Here is a 25,492-nt window from a genome sequence, read left to right on the forward strand (position 1 = left end):
AAAGAAACTGGAAGTTCTTACCAATTTTCTTTGAAGATTTAAAACCTAACAAAACAAAAAAAATACCTTCACTAAGTTACGTGGCTTACATGTGTAAACATCACCTGACAATGTTTTTTAATTTTGGCTTTCCTGGGTAGGGAAGAGAAAAAATAAAACATCATAAATTACAGCTTTTAACACTGGAAACCATAAATGTTGTTGTCTCGTGAAATGACCTACATTTGAAATAGTGAAAAAATAATTACAGCCCTTGAAACTTAGAACCATGAAATATTGTTATGCTGTCTATGAAAAAAAAAAAAGACTTCTTTGAGAAAAACCAGTCAGAATACCTATTATTACAGGTCTAGAGTAATCAGTAAAGTCACAGAAGAAAGCAGTACAGGTGACAAACTCATAATGAGAAAATTAACAATTTCACTTCTCAGTGTGAACGTGCAAACATGCATAAATCTCAGTGAAGCTGATTTAAAAACAGCGTACAACAGTTACATCAATTATACGGTCCCCACAAGATGCAATGCGCTATCGTACATGAATGGAAAGAACAGAGGACACTGAAAAGGCACAGCACGATTTTGCTGTACAGAACAAAGGCCATCTCTGGTGCTTTGTATCTGTCTCTATATCACCCGGTATTCCTGCTAAAGCAGCAAAGCCTTTGTGTGATACTTTAGTATTAGACATAACGATCACCAAGGGATGATATGATGCGATACCAGGATTGCCATCAGAACGCTCCGCGCAGGTTACTCAGGTGATTTACTGGAGAAAGGAGATCTACACTAAGATTTTCTCTTTATCCAGCTCCTCCTTTACACACTTACACTTTTAACAAAGAAGAATTATGGACTTGTGCTCATGACAGAATCTGATGACACCACATCCAGTTTAATTCCTTCCCTTCAGCGGAAAACAATCAATTGGTTCAGCCACAGTGTTTTCTATTCATATAGAAAATCTAGCTATGGAAGCAAAGCTATAACTTGGGAGAAATAAGCAGAGACAGACAAAAGAAATGCAAGGAAGAACGGGGATCGAATTCCACTCTCATCAGGTGTTCCTGATACATCTCAAGTCACAAGGTCACCACCATCAACCAAGGCCTTGTAAAAAACATCCAGCATAACATCCTAGGTGCATCAGAAACAGCTGTCAGTAAGTGTTAATAACAAAAAGGTGTGATGAGAATGATAAGAGAGGGAAAGTTAAAGCTTTGGACATTTCACACTTTCTCCAATTAATTTTTACCTAATTAATTCATCTTCATCAGATCTGGGCCAGCTCAGCAAAAGCAGTAATGGAAATTAATATCTTAGGGCTCTAACACAGGGGAAAAAAAAAAGCTGTAAACCCTGTCCACCTTCTAAGCAGCATCATGTCTTCATTAGTTCACCGGTATTTTAAAACTAAGAAAATAATAAATAAAGGAAAAGAAAACTTGCAAAGGCACACACATGAAGAGTAAACACCATACTGTTTTGTGTGAGGCTGAGAAACAGTTAGAGCAGTAAAGGGGCGGAAGGGGGAGGAAGGACAAACAAACCAGCTGCAAAAAGAAAATGCCTAAGTACTGCTAAAGGTATGGGAAGATGCTTTTAACATCGCTAGCGCCTGCGTGGGTACCGCAATGGGGGCCACAGCGAGCTGCTTTTCATCAAGAAACACTTCTCACCGTTTCTTTTCCTTCCTTCCTCTTTTGTCACTTTTTGCGGTGCCATTACTTTCTGGAGCGAGCTCCGGCCGGAGCTGGGCTTTCCCGACCCGTTGCTGATGATGGAGCCGTTCTGACTCGGGGACCGGCTGCAAGTAACCATAGCAACAAGGGAGGCTGTGAGTTCTTCCTTGTAAACCTCCTTTCAAGGTTATTTCATTCGCATAGTTTGCATCACTGAGTTTTCAAGTCTGATTTTGTACCAAAAGGAGATAGAATATAAACTGCACACAGAAACACAGCAAAGGCAGGAACAGGGCAACGGTAGGAGAACACGACTTCCCAATTAGCTCACGGCTGACAGGCATCTTAGTGGCATCAAAAGCAAACAATTCTCATGCACAACCCCCCCCCCCAGCCAATGACAGACGCAGCACTGCAGAGGACAAAAAATCCTGTTATCAATTCAGTCTCATTTATACAGCTAAAATAAAGCAGACCTTTGTTTATATATAAATATATATATGCCTAAACTAATTCCTTTATTATTTAGCCTGCATTTACACTCAGCTATTTTATCGTCCACAACGCAAAATTCACTCGCTCGCTTTATGTGTACACACACGCAATGTGATAAGAAAATTCCCCTTTTTTTCCCCCCATGTAGCCAGCACCATTATTTACTGAAACTCCTAAGAAAACGCTGTTTTTTCTCGGCCACTGCATTCCCTTGCCCTGAGACCGGTCCTGGCACAGGGTGAGGAGGGGGGCAGCGCAGAACCACCGCGAGCGTTCAGTCCCGACGAGGAGCAAGAACAGAAACGAGCAGCGTCACCCTGGGAGCCAGCGCTTCTCTTTGGGGTGGGAAAATTACTCAAATCCTACTAACGCACAAGTTGGGAAAAGCAGGCCGAAGTAGAAAATGTTACGTTTGGTGCCATCCCACATCCAAACACGGTGTCGCATTGTTTCTACACGTGAGGCTTGCCACAGGGGGAATGAAAACAATGCACAGGGCCTGGGTGGTTTCTCATGCACCTATCCGCAATTAATCACACGGAATTGTCATGGCCAATGACAGGGTAATGTAAAGAGGTTGCACTGGAGAGAAAAAAATGGACTTATTTACAAGGACTTTCATTTACAGAGGGGAAAAAAAAAAAATCAAATTCTATTGCTGTCACAATGGCTTTATATCCAGAGAATGGCACTAGAGCAAAACAATTGTAAAAACCATCCTGTAAGTTATTGGCGATTCTATATATTGCCAGCTTGAAACATTCATTTACCTCCAGTTCTGACTGCCCTGTCTGGTGTAAGCAGAGAGCATTGACTGTGGTCAGAACAGGAAGGGACAAGTATGAGAAAAGCAATTCTTAGGGACTGTCTTTTGAAAACAGCCTGGGTGGAAATCTATATAATTTGAGACGGGCTCTTTCACAGCTGCGGGGCTGTAGGAGAGCTCAGCATGCAACCCAGCTCAGCTCAGCCCAGCCTGGGGATTTTCTGGTGAAATTCTATTGAGAATAAATACTCTTGAAAAGTAGCATTTCTCCCCTATAAACCTGTCTGGTCACTGCTAATGAATAATCCCAGCCCAGTAAGAAAATTCATCCAGGGACAAGCCAACACCTGAAGAAAATGTTCTCCACTTGGGAACAAGGAAAAGAAGTGAGCATGGATAGCTTGCACGATGATTGCTGCTGCCACTAAATATTCATCCTTTTTAAGTGGCCATCGTATTATTAACTGTGAGGTTTCCTTCAGTGGTACTATCAGAGAAGATACTCTGATCCGTTACCAGCCACTTCATGGCAATCTGATTTAAACTGACCTTTCCAGGCTGAAAAGTAGCCTGGATGAAAGAGCAAATACATAAAGGTCACGAAATATTTCTTCATTCTTCAGAAACCATTAAATTTCTTCCCCAGACACAGCTCCCAGGAACGAAAAAAGACTAAAATTCTGCATGATCTCACTCAAGTAATCACCCTGAAGGAGGCAAAACTCCTAGTTATTTGCTTAGAAAGGCACCAAGGTTCAAAACATTTTATAATGAGAATAACTTTCCCATGAATTCCTGGATCAACTTGCTTATCAACATTTGCTTAAAATTATGCAGATTAAGTAGAGGGGGATTTCTGTGCTCATTCAAAGGACTGTGTGAAGAGCTTAATCACCTTTGTTAGAGGATTAATTAATAAGGCCGGTTTACATTTTTTGTGTGTATTTACACACAGCTTTGGAGAGGCTTCAAAACATTTTAAAGAACAGTTCCTGCAAAGATTGACCTGTGGTGGCCCAGCAGCCACAGCCAGTGTCATGGTCATCTTCCATTTGTCACTTCGTCAGAGGATGGAAGACTTCAAAAGGGACAAATGCTGTTTCTTTCATTCGGACTATAAAACCTGACCCTCGTGGTTTAAGTGATTTATGGTGTGAACAACACATGGTTGACATTAAAGGGCAGAATAACAGTTAACACCCAAACCCAGTGAAGCAGTCGCAGGAACCAGGGGGTTCCTCAGCTGGCTTGCTCTTCTCTATTGGTGCTCCCTGCAGAGAGCTCTCGGTATTCCGGGTGATGCACTATACAACCAGAGGAGTATGCCAAACCAGACACCAGCTCAGGAACCTTCCGTTTCTGTTTTTCTGCAGGGAAAACCTCAGCTCATGACCAACGGAGAGGTCTACCCCCCACGAAGAGCAGCAGCGCCAGGCCCTCCAGCCCCACACCGAGCGTGCTGACGCCTTCCAGCGCGGCACCTGCTGCAACTGCAGGTGGCTCCAGCGTGTCCCTGCCACAGCGTACAGCAATACTGTGCTGAGTTTTTCACGCTTTTCCATTACTCCAAAGGAGCAAATATCATTGTGCCTTGACAAGTAAGAGACGAGGTGACTCAGCTATGAAGATGTGATTTTCTGTAGAATTTCCCTGCAGTAGCCAGGTACTCTTCTTTTATGTTATCAAGTCCTTTCAAGAGGCAAGGACTGCGTAGTGTAATGCCAGTGAACTAGACAACAACTCTTACCTGTATTCAGGTACCTAACAGGTTTATTTTCCCCTGTTCCCTTCAGTATCATTGTTCAGCAATAAAACGTGAATGATCCTCCTCTCTAAATTAATTTCAAGGAGAGAGGGTCAAGGAAAAATGGACTTGAAGCATGCAAAGCAGCTAGCAGGAAGGGATAATCTGCTTTTCTTGCCCAAGATGACCGAAAACAAGAAATAATGACCTTCAGCTATTCTGATGGTGATTGAGGGTAGACATGAGGTAAAACTTCCTAACCGGAAAGGTAATGACGAACAGATTGCTTGCAGAGGCTGTGATCATCCCACCACTCGAAGACTTTAAAAAAAGGTAGCTAAAGTTGAGTTAGGGGTGTATTTGACCCTGCAGCCAGATAGCTTCCTGGAGACCATCTAATCAGTGATCCTACAACCCTGTAGACACACTATGAAGAAACTGCAAACCTGGGACACTTTAGCCTAGACACTGGCATTATCTAGTCTATTCTTACACTCTCGGAAGTTTTGTCTTGCTGTAGGTGCTTTGGATCTAGAGGTTCTCCATAATTTAGTGGATGTTTAGGGTTTGCCCTTCTGCTAATGAAGACATTGGGTCCAATTCTGGAGTGACAGAGTTTCTCAGTGGAGCTACAGCAACTTAGAGTGGCTGAGGTCCTGTCTTTTGGTTCATTTGAGAAATGATTGGTGTTCATGCTCCAGATCCCATGTTTCATTCGGGTTCATCTCTTGTACAACACCAGCACGCACATGAGAGCCACTTCCCATTTACCTCCTCTATGTATGTACAGTCTGTGAAGACTTCACTGTATTTTATCTTGCATCTTGCGGCAATCTTACACATCCAGCACAAACCAGTGTTATGCCAAGAATATATCATGGAGGAACCATCTGCCACATGCAGAGCCTGGGTGCCAAACCTTATAAGTTTTTTCCTAAGCAGCCAGCAGCTTGTACCCCATTCCACCCCTCTGCGGAAACATGCCAGTCCATACCTTTTCCTGGTTTCATTGGATTTGGCAGTTTTGATGGTGCTCCCATCCTGAGTAATTTCTCTCTCCTGGGAGGCAGGAGCATCTCTAACTGGAAGTGGAAGTACGACAGTCTCCTGAGTTACAGGTAAAACCTCATCTTCAGCTCCCTGCTGACCTAAGTGTTGCTTGGCATAGTCAAAGCCTTGTACTGGCTGCAAACAAAAGCGAAAGAAAAAAGACATTTCAAGCCCGTGTCATATGTTAACATAAAATTTGCATTTCAATATAAAATTTTCCACTAACCCTTAACTTCTTTAATCGCATAAGTGACAAGTAAAAATATGTAGATAGCCGCATGAATGCCCGACAACAAAGCAGTTTTCTGATAAGATCTCCATTCCACATATTTTAAACATGGTCAGTTAAGAATAAAATTGATCTTGGCTAACCTTTCTTACCCTGCTGTAACACCCCCAGAAATTCCTTTATCGGACGATGGAAGAATGAACGTACACAAGAAAAAATTAGGAGGGAGAAAAATAAGCCCATACAGAAAAAGGAAAACTTTATGAAAAAAATCTTGTGTTTCTGAAGAGAGTGGGAGTAATTTATTCCAAATCAAGACAAAGTAAAAAAGGCACACATAAAAGTTTCATGGGCAATATTTCCCAGAAAAGGATCTTTTTCAGATCAGTGAAATTATATTTCCCCTGGCTTGCCAGTTGCCTACTGGGAAGGTTGTTATTGACTTCACTTGTTTCTCTCGGGAAGCAGGATTCGCAAGAGCCTTGCAGCAAGGCAGCGGAGGGCCGTGTCCCCAGCCTCTCCTGCCCCGAAGCCCAGCCGGGCTCTTCCCGCTACCTCTGCAAGGAACGAGCAGAACTGACACACGCCTTCTGGTCAAAGCAGCCACCGAAAGGTGGATTCTCTAAATGGAAAAATTAAAGCATTTAAGCAAGACTTAACTTTCCAAACTGCATTTTCTATTGGCGGGGGGGGGGGGCGGGGAGGGGAAGAGAAGGTGGGGAAGAAGAAAAAAAAAAAAAGGCACCCCAACCTGTATTTTCTATTGCAATAAAGAGAAGGAAAAAAGCTATGAGAAATAAATCACGCAAAGAAATTCCTGACCACCTCTGGGAAAATTATGAAACACATAAAAATGTTCTTGCTACAGTAAATTGAATTAATTTACCAAAAACTGGAAGGATGCTCTTCCTGAATTACAAAGACTATTGACAGAATGCTGAAAAAGCACCATAAAACACATCAAAGGTGAGCAATGGTGGTTTTAACCCTCAAACGTACTCTCGGAACCACATCAGAATTAGACAGTTAATAACCGAATAGTTTCTCTCAGGTTCCTGTCATGTTGTCATTGAATATTTTAGTTCTGGAAAAAAATCAGCTAGATGAAAAAAAATTGCTGATGGCACAGAAAAAGGATGAGCTCTGAGAAAACATTTTCTCTTGTTCTGTCCCTTACTAAATCCAGGCTATAGCTATAAATATAGATAAATTTCATAGGTGATCTCAGTCTGAAAAAAAACCAAAACAAACGACCAGGCTGTCTTCTATTTTATTTAAAAAACAAAATAAAACATGCTTTTTGTTTACAGAGATCTACATCACATTCCCAATCTCCTGTTTGAACCGAGGCTGATGATTTCTAATGTGCTTACATACTCCGGTATTCCTCTGATAAGTAGCTCCAGTGCATTAAGGAGACGCTAACTGGGCTACTGCTGATTTGGGAGAGCAGACGTCTCCGCACATTGCCACGATCGAACTTGCAACGTATCAGAGAAACTCCAATTCAGCATCACCACCCCATGGCAAGCCACGATGCTGCCATGACTGATGGAGCCTTCTGCTTGCCCTCCTCTGAAGGCAGGGTACCACAAAAGCAGACCCCAAATTAGCTACAAAGGGAGGAAACGAAGAAAGGGAAGGGGATGAAGAAAGAGGAAGCAGAAGCTGTGTGAAGGACAGCAAGGAAGAACTACTGCACAACATACTAGATAGTAATAATTTTAACTAAAATAATGCTTTCCAATATTGCTATCTATATTAAGTGCTAGTCAAGACCCTCCTAGATATTCTGCAAAAAAAGTAACAGAAGAGAAAAGCTGATTAAATTGGTCATTTCTCCCTCCATGCCTTTGAAAGAGTACAGGAAGTTACAACTTATACTTCATATCTTATTTAAATAAAAAAAATAACAAAACCAAACAAAATCAAACCAGAAGCAGCAGAACATGAGAATTTCTACAGAACTCTGCAGAGTCCCAGCTCAGATGTGCCAAAGGAAGAAAACACAGGATTATTTCAATCTGAGTTCTACTTACCACCATGTCTGGTAACAAACTGAAATAAAGGAAGAGCTGAAAAAGCCATCCTCATCAGCGGACATATTGCGTTAAATAAAATTTGATCTTGGAACCCTGCTCTGTAAAAGCCCACAGGAGCAGATGGCTTTACCACCCCTGAAGGGAACTGGCAAGACTAAATCACGATCAGGCACTGCAGAGATGTCCAATACAGCCATAATACTGAGAAAGACCCAAGGACTGGGATCTGAATATTGCTTTCGAAATATTAAATGAATGATGAGACCATTAAATTACATTGCCTGGCAAAGGGCAGACTGAATATAGGGGGTTGTTTCTGGGACTTTTTTCCATGTAACAATCATGAAAAACACACTGATATTCAAAAAAAAAAGAAAGACAAGAAGAAAAAAAAAAAGAAAAAAGCAAAACAGGATGATCAGCCCCTCCCCTCTACATATATACCCATGTACACAGTCAGTTTCTCTAATCTTTTTTTTTTCCATGCCCTTTATCAAATTGATAGTGCTTGTTTTCTCATGGCCTGCAGTATTTGCTTTTGCTTTCAGGTCTTAGACTGCAGATCTTATCTCTGTTTACCTGCAAGCTTATTCTTTCATGCTCTGAAAGAAAGGAAAGGTGACAAATCAGATTACAGCCTTTAAAAAAACATGACAGGGAAACTGCGAATTAGAAAGCAAGGGAGGTAAAAAACTAACATCTATTCAAAACCTCAAAGTAAAAACAGTTGCTCAAAATAAAAACAACATTAAAAGAACATTAAAAGTATACATTCAAATCAGTGACATTCTGATGGGAATTTATTTTAATTCTACAACTGGAGAGTCAAGTTGAAAATAATGGTGAGAGTCCCTTTTCCCTGCAACTTAGTCCAGACGTCCCTGACTGCTAAGGCAATTCAGAAAAGGAGCAGATTGCAACACAATTCCTAAAGAAGGTACTATAAACTACACTATGTATAAGAGGTCATTTTTTTCAACTTCATTTATTTAGCCTTCAGTCTGCTACAACAAAAAAAGAGCCATTCCTAAATTACCAGGCACAGGCAGCGATCCTGCCGTGATGTCACGTCACCCCCCCTGGCTACAGAAGGATATTTAAAAGGCTAAATGTTCCATTACCCCTCCGTGCTGTGTTGGTGCATCCCATCTCCCACCCTGCTGGCACGGGATGGGGGCTCTGGAGGGAGGTGGCAGCTCTGCTCCACGAGGACCCGCAGCCTCCCGCTGCTCCCAGCAGCGCTAGGACTGCAGCGATGAACAAGCAGCTCCGCTCTGCCCGTCCCCTTGGTACAGGACTTTTGGAATCCGAACACAGAAAATAGCACCACTGAAAGCAAAACCTGCCAAAATCCAAGGGTTTGGGGTATCCCATAATATCCTCTTTTCCTCTCCGTACTGCTTGCTGGGCATTCAAAAGGTATCCAAAAAAAATTGCTCCCGTGATTCAACAGCAAATCTCAGACACACAGAAACAAAATACTAAAGCTGCTTCTTAAACTAGAAATCACTCTGCTGTGACTCCACTTACAGCACGGATTCAGCATTAATCAAGCAGTCTCGGGCACTTTTCTAAGCCATGAAATATAATATATTCTTTTTAAATGTGATATAGATATGTGCTCATCGGCTATTTGTGTTGCCAAACTGCATGAAATGTGGCAATTGCAGTTCAAGTAATTACCACTATTCCTGATATCCCTAATGCTGGAATTAAAATTAAAATTAAAAATAAAACTGCTCTTTTCAAAATGACCTTATTGCATTATCTTCCCAAAATATGTTTCTTAGCCTTATTTTAAGTAAAGATGCTGAAATCAGGAATGACAAAACCAGCCCATTCCCAATCCCGCTGCGGAATCTATCTTCCACAGTCCATATACCGGCGTATACTCTAAACTAGACCCGGCTGAACCTTTTTGATGGAGCCATCACTGTGAAACTAAGGAGAAACCAATTTAGCTTTCATTGGAAATGCATCGCTTTTTATATAATTAATTAAATTAAATTTTATGAAGCCTCAAAATATACCCCAAAAGGGGAAATGCACTCTAGAAGTGGACAACTGCAATCCAGTCGCAAACGTGAGCAAGTCTGCGGGAAAATCTCCCGAGACGAGTGTAGCACGGATGCTGGGAGCTCAGCACCAATTGTTTTGTTCTGCAGATCCAACTCTTGTCTGACTACGTTGGCGATGATACAAACGTGACCTGACTGAAGAGGTTCTAACCTCACCATGTACCTTACAGCCTGTTTGAATCTGATTTCTCAGGAGAAGTAAACATTCAGCTTTCTCTTACTTTTTGGAATGACAACTATGGAATATGAAAATACTCTCAAGATTCTTCTGTGCTGTCGCTTGAACCAGAAGTCTTTTTTTTTTTTAAATAGCAACTTTCTTCAGCTGTAAAGCATCCTCTAATGATGTCCAGCTCAAAAGAAAGTACAAATTCTATGATTCTATGAAATTTAGTCTCACTTTGTCCCTTAGCTGGGACTAAGACTACATATAAGAAGAATCACGTGGTGCACAGTATTTACAACAGCCTCTGATAAAGCGTGATTTACATTTTAGAGGTTCCAATGGGACATGACGTGATATCACTGCAGTGCTATTAATTTGTTGGTTTTGTTTGTGATGTTGTTTGTCTCACTTCTGCAGATCTACTCTTAACACTAGTTTGGTAACACTAGATAAATAGATGAGCATACTGGAACTGAAATGGAAATGTCTTTTTTGTATCATTTTTGATACAAATGTCTTTTTTCCAACTGGCACCAGCTGCACCCATCTGCAACCAACCTAAGATGGGGAGAAAAGAGCTGTCATTTTCATCATGCCTTCCTTCAACTCTCCCCCGGATCTACATTTTTCAGCAGAAGCAACAGAGCTGAAATCACAATAATCCTGCTGTCCGTAGCGTGAAGAAACCAAAGAAAAAAATTATCATTTCAATCCCATGCCAATGGAGAAGAACAAAGCCAGCTAGAAGGGCAAAGGAACAGTATGACTCACACACACGCTTTGTAGGCTAAAAACTCTAAGCTTTGGGTGCCCCTGTTTAAAAGCCATTTAATAGCAGCATTGAGAAGGCAGACTTTTTTCACTACAGATACAAATCAGTATTCTGTGACATGTTTCTCTTGGAGACAGAAAATCAAACTGGAAAGACATTTGATTCTGAAAAAAAACCCATCTTGTAATTGATGCGGGTTAGTAAATTTAAGGAAAGTATTATTGTTTGAACCCACTCAACAACATCCACAAATAAATTAGAAAGTTCAAGAGATCTAGAAGAAAAATAGCAGCGGGAGAAATTTTCTCAAAAAAAAAAAAAAAATAAATTCATTGACTGCCTTTTCTACATTAGCAGTTGGATGGAGAACTTCTGCTCAGGACCGGGTCTGAACTGCTGCCGGAGCCCAGAGCTTCAGCCATTGCCACTCACAGGAGGCAGGAGCAGCCCAGGCCGTGGGTTTGAGAACGAGCTCCTGCGGGAGACGCTGCTAACAAGGCCTCGGGGTGATGGCCCATTTCCTCAACTTCATGAAAGAAGCAACTGCCCTGAGTGAAACCTGCTCGTCCCTAATGGCTGAGTGTCTTACATCAGTGCGCAATGGTTATTCTGTCACTGCTACCTATGGGGCAAGGGACGAGCTGCGAAGGAAGTTGATGAGTCCGGAGTAAAACAGAAGGGTAATTGCTGAGACCAGCTGTATCAAGGACTGAGAAATGCAAAGATCCAACTTATGAATAATGACCGTTACAATTCCAAACATCCTTCAGCTACATCTAGCAGAGAAACACCGTTAACAGCTCAGAAAGCAAACAGACGTCTTGGATGTGGAGATCGGTCACTCACTTTAGCTCTCTGAGGCAGGTTCATCATGGTGTCTGGTTTGAAGTCGTTCTTGTTCTTTCTGCACAGAACCGCTGTGATGATGATGATGATCACCGTAACCACAGCGATGGGAGCCAGCACCGCTGCAATGATCCACAGGTTGTTCGGGGGGTTCTTCACCACAGCTACAGGAAATCGCAAACCGACATTGGTAAGTTTTACTGGGCAAACGCAAGATTTAGTTGCTTCCAACACAGTCTGCAACTCTCTCCATTTAATAACTAGTATAAAAGGTTTGTCAGTAATCTAGCTATACCTTTGTGTTCGTTAAGTTAAAAAAAAAAAAAAAGAAAAAGAAAAAGAATCAGCAACACCGTTCAATGCACAAATCCCTGGGCTCTCTTCTCTTCCTTAGTTATAGCCAGCTGCAAAAGCAGACATCAATTCCCAAGTCAAATTAGGTGCCATGTTAGGTATTATTCCAATGGTTCATTTACAGAATAAACAAAAAAAAAAAAAAAAAAAGTGAGGCTCAGCAAGAGTAACCTGGGAGAGTTTTTTTCAAAAACAATGAAGCTGAGCACACCGATAGTTATTATTAATATCAATAGGGTAATAAGAAAATGCTTCTCTTGCGCTCTAGAAATACTTTATCATAGTTAAGGTCAAAATCAATCCATGATCTCTGAAGGAGGGAAAATAATGAGGTTGGAAAGAGCTGCTTGCAGATATATTAATAATGGCACCAGGAAAAGGGTACATTTCAGAAATGCAGTTGTGCTAAAACCTTTTAATTCCACTTTATCAGAATAAAGTCTCTTAGTATGAGCCTTCAACTTGTACACACATAAGAGATCCTCCTGTGACACATCCCTGGTCCTCTTATTTCATTTCTTTCTGGAAAAACACCAGATAATCTCCTTATGATGCTGAATTTCGGTTTAGTGAAACATCTGGTGGACTTCACCATGCTATCTCTATTTATTTTCCTGTGCCACTGGTTGCTGGCGTGGACAGGCAATTGCGAGAATAGCAGCGTTAACACAGCCTTTCCCATTTCCTAGGGGACCGTTGCTCTCAAATGTCATTGAGCTTATTAGCTGTCAGAGGCACTCAGCATCTTTCAGGATCAGACTTCAAATGCAAACCATCTTGTTCAGCAGCCATTATGAAAGCCAGCTGAAAGTCTGCCTGAAACTCGAGCCTGTCTTCTTTGTACATCTACCACTTTTTGCAAAGCCAATGTGGTTGGCTGGGTGATGTAGGAACTGCGCCATTAGGTACTGTAACAGGAACCACGTGCTTAAAGACTGTCCAAAAAGCCAGGTTGAAGCCTAAGACTGAGCTGCCTTTCGAGGTCCACTTTTCAATGGACTTGCATAATTCTAAATTACTGACTTTGAACATGTAGTGTGGGAGTGAAAGTGCTGTGGGAAAGTGAATCTGAATTTTATCAGATAACGGTAATTTTAATTAAAGACTGCTGTTGTGGAAGCAGCAAACAATTTTTGAAAAGTTATAATTATTCTTTCTAGGGAACAAAGAGGAAATGATGACCTTATGGCTAATAGGACAAACATTTAGGAATTCGGGTTTAAAACTTCAATTCAGTTATCAGCTTCCAATGTGACCTTGAGTAAGTCAATCCACGGTTTGTTCAACTCAATAAGACTGCAGTGGATTTTGAAGCAAGCCTTTCATTTTGCTATAACTCAGTCCTTCACTTATAAAACAGGAACATCCTTATTTTTTGTTATTATTCGTCTGTCTTGTCTAAGCAGACTGTGAGCTCCTGAGGGTAGATGTCTTTTCTTACTGCATTTTGGTACAGAACTTTTCATTCTGCTATAACAGAAATGAGTAAAAATGAAGTGCACACAAAGTATTTTCTTTGGGAATACAAAGACAGACTACAAATACCATGTCCAAAATGAAAGAAATGGATTTTTTTCGATAATAAGGTATAAAGATAGAACTCCCTCGTACATTTCAAATGCTTTTGCTACAGAATCTCAGTTACCTGGGGTCATAATTTCAATTTCTGTATATTCTCTTCCTGCGATATTCTGTGCATATTTAACTTGTATGAAAATCTACAGATGAACGAGGCTGCCTTACCAGATCATGGAAGTAAGAAGTTAAATCATGAGCAGTGGATGTCATATAATTACCGAAATACCCATACAAATCACAAAACTGCACAAAGAGCTAGGAAATTGCTATGTATTATTTATAGCTGCTTTAGTAAAAATTACATTATAGAAATATTCTCATGGAAAAAAAAAAAAGTCATTCAGAATTTAAATGCTAGACTGTATGGAAGCAGGAATGGAGATCCCCGGTTCCAGTCCAATTAAACTCAGTAAGAGACCATGATCAAATCAAGGATCAGGTACGGTATATAGTGCAGTCTCTGGAAATTATATCATACTTTAGTCTTTTAACTCAATCGTATGTTTATGGATGATACATCAATTATTTATTGCAGTGGTTCCTTCTTTTCCTATCACCATTACATGTAATTATTTCAATATCCTGGCTCCTTCAGGCAGAAATAATGTCGGCAGAAATAACGTCCCATTTTATATGCTGTTTAGCCAGTAAGGAGATCCAGTAGAGAAGTCCACTGTATAATTTTAATTCCATCTGGATAAATACCTTGGCAAAGTGAGGAGATTCAGTTAGCTAAAGGCATGATTGATTCATTAAGCTGTTATTGCACAAAAAACACTCCAAGCTCCACCACAGGTTTATGACTGTGGGTCAACAGTACAGGAATACCAAGACAAATTTTTTTTTAAGAAAAGACGTGTGCCCACAATCACTCAGTAATTGATGCAAGTCGTAAAAGAGAAATTTGAAAACACTTTGTTTTTCAAGAAGGGTTTACTTTTTTGGCCACGTTATTCTGAGTGATGCTAAGGTATCTTGAATCTGAAAGTCACACGTATACACAAGAAGCTCTGCTCAATTTCACTTTTCTAATTTGTGTCTAAACAACATCTTTTGCAATCATGTGGCGGACTTTAGAAAGTTCTTGATGAAAAAAATTATTTAAAAAAAAATATCACTTTCAGGTAGAAATAATCTACATTACTCTGAACAAGTAAAAAATAAGGGACATCTTGATAGCCCCCACATACAATTTCATTTTACTTTACGTCAAATTACTTCAACAGTAATTTAGCCCCAGCAGTCATTAGCCTATGGCATCATGGTTTTGTTAGCATCAAAATGAATTCTGACTTTACAGTTCCATAAAGCTCATGTAACTGTATATGTGTAAAATTAGTTGTACAGGAGAGTTTACAGTGATTGGCTAATTAACAGTCGGTATATAGCTTTGATTTACTACCACAAAAGATGCGCCTGCCTTACATATGAAAAAGAGCCACCTGACTTAAGCAGCTACTCAGAAGGGTGCAGCTGAAATTTCTCTCTCCCCACACCTACACTGGTGTTTTCACAAAGAAAGAAAGAAGATTAAAAAAAAAAAAAGAAGAAAAAAATGGACTAAAGCAGAGAATTTTTAAAAGAACTCTTACGATCAGCTTGAACTTGAATAACATAACCCAGTGTCAAGGCCATCCGCTGGGAGTCAACAGTACTCAAAATTTTGGCAGCTGCAGTGCCCAGCAAAGGTTTCCCGTTGTATAAAGTATAGTACGTCAGTTCAGCCGGCTCCTTGGGTCCTGGAATACGTTGGATTTTTACCATCTTTCAGGGGAAAAAAAAAGAAAACGAGAGAAAGAAATAAACTGCGTTTGTATTATACCATTGCAAAACCTGCCAGGAGCTACTCAAAGGCAATGCACAGAGGGAACTCCTTCAAGACCCCATATAAGCATAAGCTCCGTGCAAATATTCTCACAGGATCAGGGCTTCTCCCCTTCACAGCCGAGGCTATTAAGATTAGTGAGGACTGACTGCCGCCTTCAAATTTTTTAAACATAATCCCAAGGCAAAACCCTACACTAAGGAAATCATGTAGAAAAAGGAGGAAAGGATCAAATATTTGAACACTACGGTCCTCTGTAATGAGGGAATTCTTAAAATCTATGCTAATTTTAAAAATTATACTTTACTGACATGCTGCAGTTGAAAATTTCCCTCACATTTTACTTCTGTACTCATCATTTTTGGTCCCAGGCTGACAAAAAAGAGAACCATGCTTTTTCCATTTTATTCTGCAGAACGCCGGCAGAATTTTTACACTATACCTCTATCTTTCCTGCAAGTAGAAGTGTCAAACGCCTCTAATGATGAGAGGAAAAAGGAGTTTTGAGACTCTTCTCCGTCATGCTATTGACTAAAATATGTCACGTGTTCATGGAAAATTTTAAAAAGGCTCACACTTTTGGCAAGCAAAAGCGTGTTCCTTCTTTTAAATTCTTTCAATGGGAAAACACACAGAATTGTGGGCAAAGTAGTAATTTGGTTTTATATCTCACAAAAAGTAATTCTTGAAAATCATCATGTAATTAAAAAAAAAGCAATAACTTGTCATGCAATTTTTGAAGATAGATCCTCTTTGAATCTCCCACAACTAGCATAATTTGGCTAAATTAGTGAGAAATCAAAATATGATCATTTCAAAAAAAAATGAATGGGATTTGTTGCTGAATAAGAGAAAGATGATTAATAAATTACTCAGGACTGAAATCTGTACTTCATAATGTGATCTGCAGCCACATGATTTGATGACTAACCCTGTATAAAGACTGCTTCATACATATTTTTTAATGTTTTTCAACAAAAAGAAAGAAGTTGTTCTAGCTTTATTGAGTTACCGAGGAAAGGAAGACTTAAGAAACTTTTGTTAATTTAAGAACAAAAGCCTGGAACTCTTCATTATGCTAAATACAAGACTTCATGCTAAAGTAGGTACTTTGTACCAATCCTCGTAGCAACCAGAGAGAAAACATTTATTGACACTGATTAACTAATGACGATTTTGAGATGAGAGGCATGCAAACATGGCTGACTACAGAAAAAGAACCCCATTAGTAATGCCATGCGTTTTGCACTCTCTGCTTTGGTGTTCATGAAAAAAGACGGGAAATCTCAGCCTAGTTAAGCAGGGTGGGTTTTTTCACACAAATTGAGACAGGACACATGCAAACAAAGCTCTTTTTTTCCAACACATATCCAGGCGCAACCGATACCGCGTTGACCACCTGCACAGTGTAGCTGCCCACAGTAGTGGCACGTTTGAATCGTCTTCCTTGCTGATGGGACATCATAAACAGCGGGGCCAAACGCTGCTCCATTAATCTTGCGAAGCTCTGATTGTTCAGTCCCAGTAATGCAATATCAACCCCTTGAATAACTGTGGGAATGGAGAAAAATCACGTATCAGCATATTTTAGAGGGGCAGATAAAGTAACGGGTGGTCTGCAGGGCAATTTGGGACAGGGATGTGCTAACTAGCTTAGAAGAAAAATAACTGGACAGTTACACCCCCTCAGTAATTCCCAATGGGGATATAATGTGCTTCCATTTCAGCCCTTGCACTTTTCTTCTCAAATAATCGATGTTTCAGAGAATAAAATCCTTCAAAAACTTTCTTTGGCCTTCCGTTAACAAAATGGCTCCGGGAAGCACCTAATCTATGATCTTCAGGGTAAAAAGTAAGTGAAAACCTGTTTGAGAGCTACCTGGTTTTATGCTTGTCGCCAGTTGCTCCTGTTAACTAAACGACAGGGTTTTTTGTCCAGCAGTTCTGAAATCGTTAGAATTTTGTACAACTTGGTTTGAAACAAAACACTATATGCTTGAGAGCACTGAAAACGGAATAAACATTTCCTAAATAAAAATTAATGTAAAATTAAAAGACACTGAATTTACATAAAGTTCAAATAAGTGATATTGCATGCTAATTTAATTCATACAAATGTATGGGTTTTCGATATTATTTAAAAAAATCTTTTGGGACCTCCATGAGTTCTTTGAAAACACTGTTTCCATTGTAATATCAATCATACTCCACTACAGCACGGGCACAAAGGCAAGAAGTGGCATATTGGGTTCATGGGGTCCAAAGGGGGAGGAGCCATACCACTCCCTTCAGAGGATCGTAATCTCCGCATAAACTTATTTTTAATCTCAAAATCTCTCTCGCAGGTACCAAATCACACCGGCTTTTGGAAGCCGAATGTAGAATTTAATCTGTTTCATGTCAGGCTCCTTTTCTCTTGCTCTCCTGAGCATTAAACGATTCCAGGTACAGACACATCGATTAGAAAGGCTTTGGTATCTGCTCAAAGATGTCTGGGGAAAAGGGTCTCTTTCTTGCCGTTATCACTTATAAAGTCAAAATGATTGTGAATGAGAATGTGATACCAATGAAATGACTGTGGTAAAACCAGTATTTTGAAGCCCAATAGCACTGTCTGCACCTTCTTTTCCACCAAGAGAAGGTTATGTGCTTTATGCTTCAAGTGAAAGATGCAAAAATTCCTGGACCCAGCCAAAGTCAGCAAATCATAACAAACTTCCTCGGTTTAATAGATCACTTTTCTTCCCGGGTTATGTCTACAAGGCTCTTTGGATTTCAGATTTAAATCAAAGTCTCGGGGGGGGGGATGGGGGGGGTGGGGTGGGAATATGTGAAAGCAAGCCTATTTGTCTTTTAAAACTCTGAGAGGATAATGCAGCGCTCAGAAGTGCTTAAACCAAAGTAGCATAAATTCTGAGGTGAGTGTTGGCTGCAGGACACGTCTCTGCTTGGCAGGGCGAACCACAGTTATGCCCCAGAGTAACTTTAAATACATTTGCCCAGTTGAATGCGACAGGAAGGTTCAGTGGGCAGCCGCTTATTTTTGTGTAAAATTACCACACCAATGCGTTCATATAATGGAGCACTAAAAACTATCTGACATCCGTGGCGGAGAGAACGAGATTAAGAAGTACCTGTTATCACCCAGTAGTCTCTAGTTGACTCTGAGACATCAAGGTTTGGATACTCCAAAGCTTTAAAATAAAAGTTGAAATTATGTCATAACATTCCAACATCCTACACTTTATTTGTCCCAAAGCTATTTGGTTAACCAGACACTGATAAATAAAATTGAACCCTGGCCCAGGAGGAGATCTAGAGGCACACTTTTCAGGATTACAATTTCTCTTCAGTCTGAAAAAGGACATCAAGTGTAAACAGTGCAGGCGCTGACAAAGTAGAACATATATCTTCTGTTGCCAAAATATTGGCTGATACATCGCCTGGGGCAAAGCCAAGGATTGCCCATTACTAAAAATGATACGTAATACGCATGTGTCTGTTATATACGTTTCTGCTGCTTTCTCTCTGTGAATAATCCCCTGAGGGAAACAAAATGACATTGTATGGTGACTCTGTGATTCAATACTTACTTAGCCCAGACCACCATTTTAACCTGAAATAATACTAAAATAAACCAGGGTCGGATTCCAGCAATCACAGAGTGCAGTTCCACATGAATTACAAATGAGACTAACAAATCTGTGAGCACACCTTAGAGTGTGGCACTCTCACTCGGCACCATTTCAGGTATTACTACCATATGTGTTTACATCTGCGAGAAACTGATGTTTGCTGTTTTGATGCCTTTTGTTAGTTTTTCCATCTCCAAAGTGCATTAGGCTGTAAAGTTCAACATGCTGCTAATTCATTATACAGCTCAGCATTTTTACCAATAGATTTATGCAATGCGGAAAGCATTAATACTTGGAACTTAATTCAGAAAATGTCCATGCCTTGCATGTTGATATGCTGCTATTGAGTTACCTTGATTTTTTAAACCCCAAAGTGGCTTGAAATAGTAAACGTTGTAAAGCGCCTGATTACAGGCAGTAACTGCTTTTGAGGAGGGATTTCACGGCGTGTCCTGAGCTGTGCATTTCCATGACAGACTGCGAAGGCTCTGAAGGAGCCGCCGGAGTCTACAGGGAAATAATGCGCTCTGAAAACAGCAGCGGTATTTGAAACAACTGCGCTGCCACATGAATAAGCATCAAACACTTTTCAAAGTAAACATTTTCACAAGACACGCTACCAGTCTGAAGCCATAAATACTACGCGCACATTAAGTTCATGAGTTTGCAGTCTACCTGCTGCACTGGGAATAAAACCAAGAACTCCAAAATGAAATATAAGCTATTAGTTGTTAAAGGAGCACTAGCTACAGACTTTATCGGGTCAGTTCATCATGTGCGGGGATCAGCAGAGAATTGCAATACCACACGAGACTCTTACTGTGTGACAAATGTCTTCTACAGCTACTGACTACCAAGCGTACGCCTCTGTTGCCTTTGCAAGAAGCACCATAACCCTCTTCCTATGCAACAGGCCTATTTTGGAGGCTAAAAGCTTGAACCGAGCAAAACCATCATTAAAAGCACTTTCTCGGGGTTTCTCCTTGTGCTCCTGGATGCCTTGTGAAGGCAAGTCCTGCACACGGGGCACTCTTGTGACAGGCTCACCCGCCAGCCACGACCCTTCCTAGGTCCCCAAGCACACCCTGCGTCAACAGCCCCCCTCCACTTCCCCTTGCCTGCGGAAAGGCCTGATGAAAGCTGGAGCTCATCTTTGGGCAGTTTCACCCATTTGTTTGCAGATATCTGATTTAGATAGGTAGTGCCTCAAGAATAATATACCCTCCTCCCTTTTCAAGGATTTGCAGAATCCCCAGAGTTAGTTGTGATTCCTGACTGCCTTGCACCAGAGGGTGGCCACTTATCCCCCAGACAGTTCGTTGTGCAAGTAACTGATGAAGAATTGCATGAGATAATTACGCTGCTGTTGGGCTGTTTGCAAATAAAATGGACTGACAAAAAAGGTAACTTGGTGTTTTCCCCAGTGCTCACTTCCCACCAGCCTGGTTCTGCTTTTTCTTAGAATCGAAAAATGAACAAGCACCTTAATAATTTTACCTAAAGCTACGAATCCGCTCAGTTCAGTGTTCTGATCATAAAGGTATATTTGGCTCTGTCCTTACGTGCCCTATTATTTTGATACTTGCGAAATGAAAAAATTACAAACTACTCCATCACTGGTTTAGCCTTACCAGTGAGTTTGATAGCCACCAGAAGCTTAACCAGATCTTCACTGGTATTTGAGCACAGTATTTCAAATCTAATAAGCATCTCGGAAAGATTTATGCATGGTGAGATCAGCTGAAACCTGCCCTTCCTTGACCAGAGTCCATCACCACGCACTGACGTACCCAGCGTGTCCCTGTCTCCTCTCACTCCCAGTGACCGCTCATCTCCTCCAGTGAACGGATGACGCAGCTCTACAGCGACCTTAATTTCACATACCAAGTTTAACAAGCAGGTTAAACAGAAAACCCCATAATCAAACGTCTCATCCCTTTATTCATTTTAGAGAAATTAGCACGCAGAGTCAGAGAGCGTATCTGCCACACAGGCTGCCCAGACACACACCTGCCTCCCGCTCTCTGTAGTTCTGACGCTTCACAACAACTGAAACGCCAGCACCTTATTGATGCTAAAGTGCTTAGACCACGTTTTAAACTGAGGATGAAGTTCAGCAAATACACCACTGATTTTTTTTAACCAGAAAAGCGCAGATAGAGCTCACCCCGCACCCAAACACCCACTCAAAGCCTGCTACCCAGCCCTGCCGCTGGAGCAAGCGCTGGCGCTGAGCCTTCACTGCCGTAAAGGGCTATGCTGAACATGAACTTCATGTGCTGCGCTAAGTTTTCCTGAAATGGAGACTTGGGGAAATTCTGTGGTTTGTTTTATATAAAACTATAATTTTATTTTGTTTGGAACCTGGCACAAGCAATTCTTACTAATGACAGCATGTATGTGTTTTTCTTAATTATCTACCGGTGTTTCTAGTAGCTGAAGTAAACAATGAACCCAGAAAAACCCCACACAATCCCCCTCTTTTTTTTTTTTTCCCCCTTTTTTTTTTTTTAAGTTTAAAAAGCAGTCAGAAAAACTGGGCTTGACAACAAAGCTTATGGTACTTGCAAAGCAACAGCCCGACACTGGCTAATCTTAAGGAGCTGTGTGCCGGGAAGCACATACTTACATTCTGCAATGGTGAGAGGCGGGTAGGTTAGATAGAAACCCACCAGCTCAGCTGACAGCTGATTAAGAAGGTTGCTGGAAATAGTGCCATTTAGAGTTGTGCTTTGATTGTTCACTACATAAAACAGAGTGACAGCTTGGGAGACATTGGAGGTGTTCAAAATCTGAAACAGAGGTAAAGAAATAATGTGTATTTGTGTTTCAGCTCAGTTGAAAAAATAAAAAAACAACCAACATTCAACAAAAAACAAAACCCACACAACCAAAAAACCAAACCCCAAACTAGTGCAAATAAACTGGGAAGAAGTTAACTTGAACAATGGATTAGATACAGCTCGCTCAACATGGTTGTGTACACCAGTTTGTGGTACTTTAATTCCTGCTCCAGCACAGGCAGAGTTGCCGGAGGACAGCAGCAGGCAGAAAAGGTGTAGTCAGGACTGAAAATATTTTTCCCCATTTTTTACCAGGAAACGTAGGATGAGGTAAAGGATGCTTACCAGAAAATATGTTCATTATTTGATGCAGAGGAATTAGGCCTGTATGTCTTGCTCTCTCTGCTGCCTTCCTAGCACAGTTATCTAGACCTACACCTTTTCCGTATGAAATAAAGGGATATCATGTCTCTTCTGTTCCTAGCATCACGCAATTACTGGCTCTCCTCCCCACTTTAGCTCTGTGCCGCTCTTCCTGAGCCCAAATCTGATGACTGCGTTTAAGGACCAATTCTATTTAGTGAGTACTGGATCAGATCCTCAAACACCAGTTTTATGCAGGAAGCAGAGAGGCGAAGGCAGGGCAGGAATGGAAAAAACATTTTTTTTCAGAAAGATCATGCTGTAGGAAAAGAGGGATGATTTTTGGCTACTGGTATTGTAGGTAGGGCCGACAGCATTCAGCATTCATTAATATTATTTAAATACCCCATTTTTATGATTTGGATCACTAAGTAAAACATAAAACATGGTATAATAAAAGCACCAGAAGACGAGTTCGAGGTCAGGCCAGAGGTCTGCCCAGTCGACGTCCTCTTACAAATGGACGGGAGCAGATGGTTGGAGAATGAGCACAGGGCAAGAAGAGAGGGCTCTTTTTCGCAGTGTAAGGTTAGCCCACAGCTATAGTCTGCGCCATAAATCGTATGCTTGGGCTTAAAAAGGGTTGATGACTTCTTGTTCTGTAAGTTTGGCCAATTGCTTTTTGTAACTTCCATAGATTTTTCCAGTTACATCCAGCCATCTTGGGGAAGTGTGGCTGGAGAGCTGCCTGGCAGAAAAGGACCTGGGGGTTCTAATTGACAAGCGGCTGAACATGAGCCAGCAGTGTGCCCAGGTGGCCAAGAGGGCCAATGCCATCCTGGCTTGTATTAGAAATAGTGTGACCAGCAGAAGGAGGGAGGTGATTGTCCCCCTGTACTCAGCACTGGTGAGGCCACACCTTGAGCATTGTGTCCAGTTTTGGGCACCTCAAAACGAGAGAGATATTGAGGTGCTGGAGCGAGTGCAGAGGAGGGCAACGAAGCTGGTGAAGGGCCTGGAGAATAAATCTTATGAAGAGCGATTGAAGGAGCTGGGACTGTTTAGTTTGAGGAAGAGGAGGCTGAGGGGAGACCTCATCGCTCTCTACAACTACTTGAAAAGACATTGTAGAGAGGTTGGTGCTGGTCTCTTCTCACAGGTAATTAGCGATAGAACAAGAGGGAATGGGTTCAAGCTGCAGCAGGGTAGGTTTAGACTGGACATTAGGAAAAAATTCTTCACAGAAAGAGTGGTCAGACACTGGAATAGGCTGCCCAGGGAGGTGGTGGAGTCACCATCCCTGAATGTGTTTAAGACTCATTTAGATGCAGTGTTAAGGGATATGGTGTAAGGGAGAACTTTGTGGAGTGGAGTTGGTGGTTGGACTCGATGATCCCAAGGGTCTTTTCCAACCTAAATGATTCTATGATTCTATGATCTTCAGGAACTTATTACCCACTGTATTAAAGGATTCTTCTTTTTATTTAAACCTGAGTAATTCTGTTATGAAAAACTCCAAACGATCACTCTTGATTCACTACAGCACTCATGGTTGGAGAACCACGGGCGATTTCATTTCTCCTTGCATGGAAGTTGTTTCATGCCTTTTACGCATCTTGCTGCCCTTCCTTCTACCTTTGTAATGCAGTAAGGCCTTTTCTGAATCAGCCCTGTTCGCTCCAGAACTGCTCCTCAGTTTGTAATTAATCTAAAACCCTTGTTCTATTTTCTGTTGCACTGATTTAGTCCTTTGCATGGTACTGGAGTAATTTCAGACAAAGTTATCATGAAGGTCACACCCTTGAGCCTCTTACTTCCCAGTTTATATCTTGCCTCCGAGACCTGCATCCTACGACTTCCTAAATTTGCAATACCCACAAAACCCACAACTACTACCTTCTTCTAGGGCTCTTTACTAAATTGCCGAGGTGCTTTGTGAGATCTACCACTTCTGCTGCGAGCAAATTAGCCACTGCGAAGCCCCCCTCAGCACCACAGACCCAGCTATTGAAAACCTTGACAATGCCTTTACCTACTGCAGTAGGTCAGCTCTTGCCATGCACTTTTCTGCCTCTCTGAGCAACTCCAGTTTGAACACAAGCCCACAAGAGACAGTACCAAAGTAACTAAGCAGAGCTCTAATGACCAATTTTCTCCTTCTGGTAAGCTACATGCAAACTATTCCAAGGAGCACAAGTCCATACACAGAGTTTTATCTTAAGTCAAATACATGTCATAATATCACCCAGAGGATAATTTCTTTATGCCTGAAGTACAGCACATAGCATAAGGGTGATGGCTCACTATACATATAAAGGCCTGCAAAAATCAAGCCCTTAATAACGAATTTGGGTCTGCGAGTATTGAACTGGAATGCACACAGAAAAAGAAAGAAATATATTCCATCAGCTTAGACCTTACAAACAGCCACGCATGACATTATCTTTATACCTAAATAGCCTCACTAAAAGCAACTAAAATGTCAGAATAACATATTCGGTAAAAAAAATAAATTTGGAATAACATTTTTATATATTTGTTTTTATTTGAATTCCACTAAAATGATTTAACTGCAAACATTATAATTCAAATTCATGAAAATAACAGTAACCGTCTTCTATAAATCATGCATTTCTAAGTTTTCCTGCAATAAACAGAACAATCTTGTTTCAGAGGAAAGCATAAACCTACTTCCATCGTGGCTATCAAAGACATTCTGTTGAAATGCAAGCACACACAGAGGGAAGAATAACGCAGAGAGTCTGGCAACAGCCACTGGCAAAGCACGCAACGGTGTACCTGAACTGTTAAGTTGTTGCTGGTGTTTAAGACCTTTCTTTCAGCATCCTGAAACGCTCTCTGTAACCGTTGCTCCATGGTCTGAACAAATTTGCATGACTGTATGTTGTCTGTCTGACCCACAAACTGCAGCTCTGGAAAAGGAACAACGTATTTGTACGTGGACAAAATATTCTGGGTGGCATAATTCCTGTAATGTCTGACATCAGTTTACAAATGAAGCAGGTGAAAACAATGCCATATAAGATCAGTTTATGTCAATTCAAGCACTGCACTAAACTAGCCT

At 41.0% G+C, this 25,492-nt stretch overlaps 1 protein-coding gene across 9 annotated transcripts in view; it reads right to left on the reverse strand.

The window, feature by feature from the left end:
- KIAA1549L (KIAA1549 like) overlaps window positions 1–25,492 on the reverse strand; it is a 136,934-nt gene that overhangs the window by 39,987 nt on the left and 71,455 nt on the right. For all 9 annotated transcript variants that reach the window (XM_074586184.1, XM_074586179.1, XM_074586178.1 and 6 more), the window contains 8 exons: window positions 25,207–25,340; window positions 21,891–22,053; window positions 18,761–18,820; window positions 17,026–17,177; window positions 15,394–15,565; window positions 11,870–12,033; window positions 5,681–5,871; window positions 1,679–1,806 (listed from right to left, as the gene is read on the reverse strand). In XM_074586184.1, coding sequence (XP_074442285.1) covers window positions 1,679–1,806; window positions 5,681–5,871; window positions 11,870–12,033; window positions 15,394–15,565; window positions 17,026–17,177; window positions 18,761–18,820; window positions 21,891–22,053; window positions 25,207–25,340 — 1,164 coding nt within the window. The remainder of the gene's footprint in view (window positions 1–1,678; window positions 1,807–5,680; window positions 5,872–11,869; window positions 12,034–15,393; window positions 15,566–17,025; window positions 17,178–18,760; window positions 18,821–21,890; window positions 22,054–25,206; window positions 25,341–25,492) is intronic.

The sequence above is a fragment of the Larus michahellis genome, chromosome 4 (genome assembly GCF_964199755.1).
Source record: "Larus michahellis chromosome 4, bLarMic1.1, whole genome shotgun sequence".
NCBI lineage: Eukaryota > Metazoa > Chordata > Aves > Charadriiformes > Laridae > Larus > Larus michahellis.